The sequence below is a fragment of the Xenopus laevis genome, chromosome 4L, assembly GCF_017654675.1.
Source record: "Xenopus laevis strain J_2021 chromosome 4L, Xenopus_laevis_v10.1, whole genome shotgun sequence".
NCBI classification, from domain to species: Eukaryota; Metazoa; Chordata; class Amphibia; order Anura; family Pipidae; genus Xenopus; species Xenopus laevis.
The window spans coordinates 109,279,983-109,292,796 of NC_054377.1; the positions used below are offsets into that span (position 1 = coordinate 109,279,983).

Sequence of the window (12,814 nt, forward strand, 5' to 3'; positions counted from 1 at the left end):
GTGTTTGTAATGAGGAACAAATACAAGTCAAGGGATAATGACAGTATCAGCTTGGCAAGTATTCTTTAAAGAAAAAACGCTAGCAGCAATGATCCAGGACATCAAACTTGTCACAGGGGGTCACCATCTTGGAATGTGTCTGTGACACTCACATGCTCAGTGGGCTCTGAGCAGCTGTTGAGAAGTTGAGCTTAGGGGTTGTTGCAAATTATCAAGCAAAATATGAGGTTGGCCTGTAATATAAGCTGATGCCACAGGGCTGATTATTTAATTCTGTTGCACTGGTTTCTGAGCTGCCATATAGTAATTATCTGTATTAATTACTAATCAGCTTAAAATTGTGACATTTCTATGTGTACTGTATATTGTGAGTCAGTCCCTTAGCTCAGTAAGTGATGGCAGCATAGAGCATGTGCAGTGAATCAGTAGAAAAGAAGAAGGGGGTTACTGGGGCATCTTTGGAGTAGGGATGCACCGAATCCAGGATTTGGTTCGGGATTCGGTTCGGGATTCGTCCTGTTTCAGCTTCAGCTTCAGATTCGGCCGAATCCTTTTGCCCGGCCGAACCGAATCCAAATTCTAATTTACATATGAGGGAAATCGCGTGACTTTTTGTCACAAAACAAGGAAGTAAAAAATGTTTTCCCCTTCCAACCCCTAATTTGCATATGCAAATTCAGATTCGGTTTGGTAATCGGCCGAATCTTTCGCGAAGGATTCGGGGGTTTGGCTGAATCCAAAATTGTGGATTCGGTGCATCCCTACTTTGGAGACACAGATCTTTACTGTTAAAGGGCTATAGTTGCCTTGGGCTGTAACAGAAGCATAAAACATAATGTATAACATTTAGGCTTTTGTTCTCCTTTAAAGGTAAGTTCTTAGTAACCAACGCTGGGGATATAAAGTACATTAAAGCATTTTGATTGTACCAGTATAACACCCTCTCAAAAAGAAGATGATAGCAAGAAAACACTGGTATACCGTTATTATAGTAATCTTAAATGATAATAGTATAAACACACTTTGTGGTATGGGCCATTTCCAGATTATCGTGGCACACAGGACACAGGTCCTCATCTTGTAACACAATACATGAATATTTGATGCATGCCTTACCGTCTTTATTTTCTTGCCTTCTGCAATCTCTGTGGCCCTTCTCTTCTCTATATTCCTCCACCGTTCACTCACCGTCACAGCTCACATACAGCAGCACACTGCTACACAAACTTGCAACACACAAGGGCTTATTTGCAAACATAAACCAATAGCAACCAATCGGGTCTTTATTTTTATTATACTTTTTTATTTTTCAAACGTGTAGTAGACTGATAATTGCTGGATGGTTGCTATTAGCAATTGCACCTGTGCAGTTTAGCACATATGCCCTTAAATCAGTCCTCTGTCTTATTTTCCCAAATGCAAGCAAAGTATAGGCAGGTTCAGCAGGAGCCAGTTAAACGCTTGGCACTGCAAGAAAACCCAACCCAGGGCCCTCGTGCTACAAGTAAGTAATGCTAGCCCTTGGGCAAACAAGTTGCCCTAAAATAAAAGTACACAATTCAATAGCAAATATGGAGTTAGAGTTTAGTAAGATCATTTCTGCATTAATAATATTTTTCTTCAGTAAACATAAAGGCAACTGGTGCTATTTTACAAAGAACATCAGTCAGTGAAACAGTAAATAAGAAAACAGAATATCTCAATGTATCCATATGTTGCAGAGCTGCAGTAGGGATCACAGTTCAGACATGTGCTGCAGAATTCCGTTGCTATCCAGTTGCCACTTTCTATACATGTGCTGTGCTTGGAATCTGAAGGCTGAATTAGCCACGTGTTCCTAGTAAGAATAAAACATAATTATCAGTAATCTTTTGCACTCTAGTTCTAGTTCCCTCGGACACTCTGTTAACAGTAAACAAAGCATTACTGAAGGACTCACTATACTACTGGGGCACAATTGCCCATAAAGCTCAGTCTCAGCATCCACGATCATGTGACTATGTGCAGAAGAGAGATGGGCAAAAAATATTATCCGCAATTAAAGAGTCCACACTCCGATTGGTGGTAATAGTAGCTTTATTTGAAAAAAATTTGCCCCCGCCAGTGCTAGGACACTCGCACAGGGAGGGAGCTCCATGTCAGCCAGATCGCATGCACATAACTTGCTTCTGATGTCACACGCATGTACATAATTAGTAAGTTGCGGAATTCACTCATTATGGGCATGGGTGTACCCCAACATGGCTGCTCACACCTCAAGCTCCCTCCCAATGCGGGTGGCCTAGCTCTTACAGGGGGGCATTTAACCCCTAACCCTAAGACTACTGTCACCCCCAACCGGACTACGGCTCTATTAGCCTGCACCTTTGGCTGGGGCTAATATTTTTTGGCAACAGGTGCCCTTTAAAGGCAGCTGTGTAAAATTGATACAATAGTTGCTAATAGTCCCCACAGATGCTGCTGAGAAATGTATCAACTAATGGAGCAAATTGTAACAGGTCAGACTGAAACACCAGAGATAATAACATTAAACTTTAAACTTCAATTTTGGAAAAAAATTTAAAAAATGGAGAGCAATTGAAAAAAGTCGTAATATCCTATGAAGAATCGGAAAATAACTAAACAACAAAGTGTTTGGAACCCCTTTAAAGAGACAGCAGAGATCAGTTTAGGGTGGTGTTTGTCACTACTTTTAATGCTCATAACATATAGGAAAAAACCTCTTAAAAATGGGTCTACATCAGGAGGCCTATTTATCAACAGTCTCTTTTTAGTGGTTTCTCACTTTCTATAAAAACACAAATGTCATGAACTTTATTAAAAGATCTGAATAAAAAGTTGGAACAGGAAATAAAAATTAACTATCGAAAAAAATATGAATACCTCTAAAAAATTGAGTTTTTGGAACAATTCCTAGCAAAAAAAAATGAGAAAACTTCTAAAAGTCTGAATTGATTAAAAATGGTCCAGTAGGATCAGCACAACTCAAACTGCTTTTATCCTCAGTATTTACCCTTAATAAATCTCACATTTTTAGAGCTTGAAATATGAAAACCACAAGTTTTAAGTGAGACTTGGAAAAAATAGAAATTTGATTGTTAGTAAATGGCCCCCTTTGCGACAATTAAGTCCTTTTTAGGACCCACCTGTAATGTCTAAGGAGGGTCTTTGATAATAAGAGGAGATATGATTAAGGACAATGACACATGGTACTATTTGTCAATCAGAGTTTTTGAGTAATTACACAATTTAAGACAATTTGAGACTAATCTCAGTAATGTCTATGGAAAGTCTTACAAGCAAAAGCTTACAATGGCTAAAACTTGGTTAAATAGTTCATAGTAAGAAGCTTTCGTAGTTCAGTTCTATGGAAAGTGGAAGAGAAACTATATAATGTATGACGGGGTTGATGGAATTCTACTCACGTTTCTCAGTGCATTTTGGGTAGGTAATTTGTGTTTTTGCACAGAGTCCAGTAATGCCACTATTGATAGTAAAGCCAGTATTACATTTAAATTGGATAAGTTCACCATCTTCAAAATAGACTGAATCTTCATCCTTTGAATTAAGAGTCAATTGATTTTCATCCATTTGTTCTTGGGAAATTCTGCAACGGTCTGTGATAGTAATAACAAAACTTATAGTTAGAGCAAGTAAATAGATAAATGCAAATATAAAAAACTGTATTGCAGCCTAAATACCTTTACTGTGTATAATGAATGTATCACAGCTAATACAGGAATTCTTACATTATATGAGTCAAATACTTAAGCTCAGTAGCCATTGTATGGTATTGGGAATACTTTGCTTTTCTTCCCTGCATGGAGCTGCGGTCCTGAGATGCAAAAGAGTAGTATAGATGTGTCTGTGTATTTTCAGCAGTTTCTTGCAATCAATTTTATTGATTCTCACTGCCCCGGAGTGGGTTTCACGTGTGTCTTCCCCCAAATACCTTTATTGCTGTGCGTTAATAAAGGGGCTAATAATGATGCTACTTTTTTTGTAATCACAATCTGTCAGCTTTAGTATTCATTGCCCATGAGCTAAGAAGCTTTTGTAGTTCTCAGAATATGTGTGCTCAGAATAGTAGTTACTGTTACCACCCTAAGTGTAAAATATTTATAAGGTTATAAATAAAGTTATAAAAAAGTTTACCCAAGTGCAGAAACATATAGCAATCAAAAAGAAAACATCTTGGTTACTATGGGCTACTGCTCCTAGGTAAACTAAGGGTCGGATTTATCAAAATATGAGATTGGAGTTCACCACAGAAAAATTCACTAACTTTCTATTCATTCCTATAGGGTGAATTGTTTTTATCAATGGGTAAAAGCTAGAGTGCACTATTTGATAAATATGACTAAAAATCCCATAGGAATGAATAGAAAGTGGCTGCGAGTCAGGCCTCAGTGTCAGACAGCTTGTCAAAGGTGCAAAAATATATAAGTATTATCCTTTCCTGGAAAAATACACGTCTGTCTGTCTCTTAAACTCTCTTAAACTCTGCCTTTTAAACTCTGTTGTAGCTCATCATTCCATGGCTTCTTCTTCTCCAATCCACAGTATTAAATTTGTTTTGTCTCCATTTATTTGCATTATCTTTTCTTGTTTGTTATTCCATTCCAGCTTGTCAGTGTCTGTTTGACTTCCTTATGTCTTTAGTCATTGGTGTTTACGTAATATAGGATAGGTACTATACTACACTACTTAGCCCTAGATTTAGTTTGTGTTATTATTTTGTGTTCAAGAAAACATGGAGGTAGTTATTATTGACAGTTTCAATATCTTAAAATATCCAGTTTAATTCTTTTACCTGCTAGTGTCTCCATTACATGTATCTTTTTAGAACTTTATATTGATAGGCACATTTTTCGGACTGAAGAAAACGAGGGACTTGAATGATATCTCATACTCACTTGCAGAGTAACACCGTGGAAAGCTAAGTTTTCCATTATCGCATATGGTGTTAAGCTGTTTTTGTGGAGGTAAAACATAGCTACTTTTACACTTAAACTGGAATTGTGTGTCATGTGGATATTCCTTATTAGTATCATTAGGTCGTAGTAATTCTATTTTATTTTCTTCAAGAACATTTATGGAGATCGTACACGAACCTGTAAAAACAAAGGCAAAGTTTAGCTCTGAAACACCACCTTCCAACACGTTTTTCAGTTGGTTTCAGATACCAGAAATAAAGACTTTTTTCAATTAGTTTCTGTTTTCTATTTGTGACAGTTTTTCAAATATTGAAGTGTAAAGTTAAATTTTTTCACCTTCTGAAGCAGCTCTGGGAGGGGGGGGTGTCTACTCCTGTAAACTGTTTTTAAATTGATACATTTAGTTGATACATTTCTTAACTTTGTTCCCACTGAGCAGAATCTCTAAGTTTCATTAAAGGCAATTGTTAGAATTTGTACAATATTTACTAATACTCCAGAGTAGTGATGTGATGTATAAAACCTGACCCACACCCGACCCCTCCTTCCACCTCCACCTGCACGCCCGAGCCTGACTTCCGCGTTTCCTTTATAGACGCCACCCCGCCGATGATGTCGCAAAAAGGGTGAGCAGGCACGTGGCTATAAAACCAGAAGTCGGAAGCTGGCAGTGTAAGGTGGCAAAATGGGGGTGCGAGGTCAGGTCCCAGGCCGGCCCGCACATCACTACTCCAGAGATGCTGCAGAGAAATGTATCAACTAACTGTTGCAAAATTGTAGCAGTTTGAGTCTGGCAGTAATTCAGCTGCAGAATCTAAAAACGGACATTAAACTTTAAACTTAGATTTTGGAAAAACGGCAAAAATTACAAGATGGAAAACAATTGAAGAGAGTGGATTTCTGGTGAGCAAACTGAAAACAATTGAACTGAAAAAAGTGTTTGAAAGGTAAACAACCCTTTTACGATCAAGAGAGTAAAAACGTTTTGTTATAGGGAGCATTACAAAGTCACTTAATGGGAATTAAAGAAACCCCAATTTTTATTTTTTGGACAGTAAATGAAAACATACTTCTAAGCAACTTTCTAGCATATTAAATTTAATGAATTAAAATATTAAAAATTACATTCTAAAATATTCATTACAATTAAAAAGTCAATTGTTTTAAAAGTTGTGACTGTAATAACTCCTGCAAGAACTATTTGTCCCTTAGTATTATGTGCACTGCTGCTTCTGATGAGTTTCTCAGTAATAAATATACTATACAATAAAGGAACAAGTGTTAATCCCAATGGCTGAGCAGCTGAGTGCCACTGCTATTTCTATCTGTTCCTGGTCTAAGTATGGTTCAGTGCAAGTAGGCAAAAGCATATACAGTAGGGGCATATTTATCAAGGGTCAAATTTCGAATTGAAAAAACGTTGAAGTTCGAATTCAAAAAGACCAACCAAAATTAAGGTTTTTTTTGGCCGAATAGGTCAGTTTTCGATCAAATAAGTCCACCAACTGACTCCAAATACATTCTAGGAGGGCCCCCATATGCTAAAACAGCGATTCGGCAGGTTTTAGATGGCGAATGGTCGAAGTTGAATTTTTAAAGAGACAGTTCATGATAAATTTCGATATTCTAATTTTTGAATTTGGACTATTTCCTAGTCGAAGAACACAAAAAATAGCTTGAAATTCAAATTTTTCTTTCATTCGAAAATTCACCTTGGCTTTGATAAATCTGCCCTACAGTGTATAATCAATTAACCATTGTTGTGCCTAGTGGCAACCTTCTTATTTTTGGATCACAGTTTTTCCAACAGGAGTAACAGTAAGGACCTGCTTCTCCCTTCCTCCATGGTTGTCCTTGACCCTCCAGAGCCAGACAAAGTAGTATTGCTGCACAAGACAATATTACTTGGCCTAGCACCCCTCTGGGTTGGCTTCATGCATGCTCGTCTCATGCCGTCACTGCCCCCTCTCATACCGGTAGTTGCTCACTTGCATCTTTGCCTTTACCTGGACTGTCTGCCTCAAACTTTGCTCATGACTGCACTTCCCTTCAATTGCAGTCTAGGCATGTGCTTACTATGCCTACCCCTAGTTTCTGCCTTTCTTCCGCCCCCCCTCACTTTAAAATGGATCTCTAGAGCAATAGGGGGTATGGGGGCTGGGATTTTCTGTATAGTTTCTCACACCAGAAAATAATTAAAAATGTGACATTACAAACAGGATCTGATCACACTTACTTCCTGGAGAACACTGCGGATAGCTAAAGTTTCCACCTCTACAGGTTGCTTTTAAAGGAGCATTTTGTGTAGAGATATACCCAGGCTTGCACTGAACATTTAATTTGTTGCCATTCGTAAAAGTTCCCTCGAGATCATTAGTCGATTCCAGTTGTAAATTATTAGTTTCAAGCTGTAATGGTAGAATTTGACAAAGTTCTGGCAAAGGAAAAAAAACAATATTATGTTATATTATACGTTTTAGAGTTCTGTACTGGCTAATATATTATTAGTGATACTTACTAGCACATTTTGGTGCATTTGTCCAGTCAGAGTTATCACATGTAATGACAGGGGGTCCAACTGGTGCAAATCCCTCTCTGCACTCCACTTTCAAAGTGGAACCTGAAGAAAAGCTTTTGTCGTCTTGTGTTTCAATAATCACATTGCCATTTGGTATTTTAGGCAGAGATGTACAATTTCCTAGCACACACAAAAAGGTTAAATTTAACATTTATTTTGTATATACTGTATGTAAGCGAATGCAGAAGTGACAACTTCAATAAACGGGAATTAGCTTCTGTGACATATTTGTCTTCCAACTGCTTCCGTGAGCATCATTTACTCCTGTGTATGAATGCCTCGCTGTGTGGTACCTGCTTTATATAACATGACAGTATATCAATGTCAAGGACAAATTGGTATCATCCTAGATAAAATATCTGTAGGGAAATGATTTCTTAGTCTCCCTTATGATACACTCCCAGCATAACAAATAAGCTCTTTTGGATTTTACCCCCATTTTTTCCAAAAGTTTACTAGAACATTGGGATTTTGTCCAAAAGCTCAACCTTTATGGAAATCAGTAAGTGGTAAATTGCTCTGGTTAGATGTTGGGTTTATAATTACTGCTGCACCTGTAGTTATATATCTTACCATAGAAAGATACCATAGAAGTTTTTTTTGTGTCCTAAGATATGGATGGAAAATATTGTTAACCAAATATGACATCCAATTATTTGGTACTGCGTTATTTATACTGAAGACATATTGTCACAGAATATTAGGAAAGGGTTTTTATTTTTCTCTGTAATAATAAAACCGTACTTTGTACATGATTCTAACTACAATATTTTTAATCATTATTATAAGCAAAACAATCATATTGGGTTTAAACCCTGTTAAAATTATATTTTAGTAAACTAGAAGTAAGGTGTTCCAGATTGTGGAAACAGAGCATTCTGGATAACATACCTGTACTGTCTACATCTATGTAAAAGTCAGGGCAAATTCATTGCCACCCCCAGTGAATATAATAACAAATTACCTTAGACCCTGGGCATGCACTTCTATTCACTGTATAGCCCTGTCCCTATCCTTTGAGCACCATGCCACTATCTCTGCCATTTTCACAGGGATCATTTATGCTGTCTTTAATAGTGCACATGAGCCTTAGTGAAAAAATCTAAACTTTAACATTCAGATATCTACTCTATTGCACATCGGGGTTGTGTGGGAACCCAAAAAGTAATTATTGAACAAATTGAATAAAAGAGAATCCTATGTAGAACCCTGCAATACCCCACTAAGAATCCTACTTCAAGGATAACCGCCCTCTATTTTCAATCATCCAGTTCCAAACAAGAAGTGCTCGCACACCGACCTCTTCCAACAGCTCAGCGCTCAGTCATAGAGGAATCAGACATCTCACCAAGAGGATACAGAAAATGGATCACCGACACACAGAGGTACAACAAGCTAAATCCTTGCATTTCCAATAATTACTGCGCTCCGCATTTAACGTGCAAGCATTTACCATGCTTGTTGTAGCTCTGTAATGTATGTCAGTGATATTTTTTATGTTTCAATTATCCAGGTCACAATATACAATTATTGAAGTATAATGGATGGCTTGGCTTTTAGTTAATTCCCCACTATCTGCCTATAATGTCTTCTGATGTAATGATGTATTTTTCCGGAGTAAAACCACCCCAATCTGGACAGTCTATCCTTATAATTGTATATCCTTATTAAAAGCACCTGTTGTGAAAAAATATTAACCCCAATGAAAAAACTACTGTTACCCCCAACTGGAGTGTGGGCTCTATTAGCCTGTAACTTTGGTCAGGGATAATATTTTTTCACAACAGATTCCCTTTAAAGGAAAAGAAAAGTCATTTAGCACTTGGGGGTGCCAAAGGTTAGGCACCCCAAAGTGAATATATTTACTTACCTGAAACCCTGGGCCATTGCTCCTATCAGCAGAAAACTGCACCGGCCCGGGGTTAGACCAGTGAGCACCACAGAGTGATCCTCATCCTGCTTCTTCTATCTCTACTAGGCTGCGCATGCGCATTAGAGTGAAAAGCCGAACTTTAACTAAAAAGTAGGCTATTTCATTCTACTGCGCATGCGTCTGCTGGGAAATTTGAAGAAAGAAGAAGCCGGAAGAGGAGCGCTCCATTGTGCTCACTGGGGTTTCAGGTAAGTAAATACATTCACTTGGGGGTGTCCAACATTTGGCACCCCCAAGTGCTAAACAACTTTCCTTCTCCTTCAAGGACTGGATCCCAAAACTGCACTGCACTTCAACCCCCTGCTTACCCTTTTTTACTGTGACAAACCTGGCTCCCTCATTTACCTTCACTGTCCCTTGTCTATCCCCCACTTCACTGGTTTCTGGCTGTGGCTGCTCAGTGAGCTTCCTACCTTCCTTCCCCATGTTTGCAGCCCCCCTCAATGATGTAAGTTGCTCCCTTAGATTCTGCAAATAAGATTCCAGAAGGAAACCCCACATGCACATCTCACAAGTGAATCCTCCCTGGAATGGCTGATAGCATTCATGTGACAAGATACACATTAAGTGGCACCAACAAACCCTATGAAACTCATCCTTACCTTGGGTACTTACTGCCTAAAAGGAGAACTAAATTCTTGTCCCCCCTCCACTGCTTCCTTCACTGAACCCCCTCTAAACTCCCTCCCCGCAGCATCTATTCTTCTCAGAAGTGTGCCTGTATTGTGATCTGCTATAAATCTGCAGTTACGCAGTGTAGTTCAAAGACGACATCTTCTGTCTGCTTCGGATCCTCTTCTGTAGAGTGATATGGTTCTTGGAGGAGCATGCACAGTTTAATCCATGTATTAAATCAGCTTCTACTGATCATGCTCCCACTAGATCCATATAGATGGATTAGAAGAGGATTAGAAGACCCCTATGAACTCCGTTGCACAAATTTATAGCAGCTCAGGATACAGGGAGACTTCTGAGAATAAAACATGCTGTGGAGACGGAGCAGTGGAGGGGTAAGCATTTAATTCTCCTTTAATTGCCTTTTGCTTTCTAATGCCTGCTAGACACTTATTCACATGCAACACTCACTTAGCAGCTTGCAAATTCATTGTGCACCATGTAAATTTTTGAACTCTTATTAGATTGTTTCAGGGGAAACAGACCACAATGCAGCCTAGGTTTGCCTGTACCTCCTGATACTGTGGCCTGCTCCTGGTGCTAGATTTTTGATTAGCACGTGGAACAGAGTGCAGACTTCCCCAGGGCACAATTTTTTGTGCTCTTGTGCCCTTTAGTGTTCTACCACTTATGTCCACTGAAAAGGTAAATAACCCCTAGTGACCCTTTAATTTTTCCATTATTCATTTAAAAAAGCTTTTGCCACTTTATAGAAATATATTGCACCACCACTGTTCTGTTTTATACTTACGCCCTGGAGTACATTTAGGAAATGTAATTTGTCCTTCCAAACATTCAGCTTTTAAAGGTTTCTTTTCTGATGTATGAAATCCAGGTTTGCACATTACCATTATTTCCTCCTTGTGTGCGTAAAATCTTTTTTTAGGGTTATCAGGAAGTTTGAAATCAAGATTATTTTGATCAAGATCTTCACTGGATATTTCACATGGCGCTTAATGAAAATAAAAAACATTTGTTGACCAGAGAATTTACTCTGCTGAGTATTTCATGTTCTATTTTCATTAGTAAATCAAAGTTTGTTTCCCAGAGTATTTTCAAACAAGACCCACCTAGAACAATGCTATCTTTAATTTAAAAAAATAATTCAATTTCCTGTATTACAAACAGTGTGCAGATAAAACACTGCAAACTTATGGTCTGAAAAGAGTTGGACCTAAATTGGTCAGACTACGAGGAACAACATCCCCAGATCTGCCACCATATTCGACCACTGCAGTCTTTGAGGGGAAGGAATAAAAGCACACAAATGAAACTGGTAATAAGGTGGAAATATGACACATGGTACTATGAGTTTACACATTGCCAGGATGAATATTGTAATAACATTAATTCACCTAGAGAATATACAGTATATGCAATGAACATTGCATCAATAACTTTTCTTGGTACAGAAAAATGGTATCTGAACTTTACACATTTTTGCACATTATATTTCAGAGTATTTCAGAGTACAAATATCTGAAATATTGGGTGTTAATACTGTTTTTTAACCTTAAATCATCTTGATGGACAGTAGTATTATCCATCTTATAAATTAGTCTCCAAAGCTAAAGTATTTTAATGGGTCCCAAAATTAGGAACTCTGAACTGAGCACCCACAATGTCAAGAGTAACCAACAATCTCTAGTTAGGACATTTAATTTGAATTTGAAAGTTCATATAGTGCCTGGATGAAAAGGTTTGTAAGGGGCAATATCAATGAGAGGTCTCTTTGTAGTACCATCAAAGGCAGTTATGTATACATTTACAGTGTAATATACATATTTCCTGAAGCTTAAAGGGGAACTCCACAAAAACATACTTAAGCTTTTTGAAAAGTAAACATAATTTCAAGCAACTTTGCAATATACACCATTTAAAAAATATGCAGACATTTCATGATTTTTAATGGTTTCTGTCAGTCCCCTAAGCCTAGCCCCCTGCTCTTCTGCTGATCTATCTGACTACTTTGCTGAGCTGGCTGACTACTGTTACTTTGTATAAACAGCCAGCTGTCCTCAGCCTGCATCCTCCAAACCCCACAATAAGGAAAGGAACATCACAGTGCAATGCATTGTGGGTTATGTAGTTCCTACATGTTGTCTGTAAGCTGTGGAGAAGTTGTTACAATTTGTAACATCAGTGTTTTAGTCTCTCCTTCCCAGCCAGGATTTCAAGTAATGCAGAAAGAGACAAGCTGTTAACCAGCTGGATTGCAGCATAGAAAATGGCATTTAGTCATACTTTTTGAAGGTGATGGATATATTAGGGGTTTCTGTGTTATGTGGGCCTCGTTATCAAATTTTGGTTTGGAAGCCAGTCCGACTCAAAGGTTCTTGTAACAGTTGTAATGGAAATCATCTTTATTTTTCCTCTGAACCTTCCTTAGTTATGTCAGCATCAAGTTAAGCTCTTGAAAGTGACATACGTTAGCAGGAAGGGTAGGTGGTACTAATATGTTCCATTTAACTGCCATGACTCAAATACAGGTTTGAGTATAATACAATATCTGAACTGTATATTGGGGCTATAAAAAGAATGTCCATGTCTCCATGTTTGTTTGCAAATAATTCATATACCTAAACTACTGAATTCTTTAGAAGAAAGAAAACCTTTTGGGGTCAGGTTCCGTTATTTCTTAAAAAGTTATTCTTTGTAAATGATGTAGTCTTGCTCAGCTTGCTTTAGTAG

The 12,814-nt window shown here is 38.0% G+C and overlaps 1 protein-coding gene across 3 annotated transcripts in view; it reads right to left on the reverse strand.

Annotated features, from left to right (window-relative positions):
- Window positions 1–1,570: 1,570 nt before the first annotated feature.
- The window catches only part of cfh.L (complement factor H L homeolog), a 107,530-nt gene continuing 96,286 nt past the window's right edge, over window positions 1,571–12,814 (reverse strand). For 2 of the 3 annotated variants that reach the window (XM_018256441.2, XM_018256439.2), the window contains 6 exons: window positions 10,875–11,075; window positions 7,456–7,635; window positions 7,174–7,371; window positions 4,917–5,114; window positions 3,426–3,617; window positions 1,571–1,837 (listed from right to left, as the gene is read on the reverse strand). In XM_018256441.2, coding sequence (XP_018111930.1) covers window positions 1,824–1,837; window positions 3,426–3,617; window positions 4,917–5,114; window positions 7,174–7,371; window positions 7,456–7,635; window positions 10,875–11,075 — 983 coding nt within the window. In that variant the 3' untranslated portion in view covers window positions 1,571–1,823. The remainder of the gene's footprint in view (window positions 1,838–3,425; window positions 3,618–4,916; window positions 5,115–7,173; window positions 7,372–7,455; window positions 7,636–10,874; window positions 11,076–12,814) is intronic. The other variant, XM_041590624.1, reaches the window with a different exon arrangement.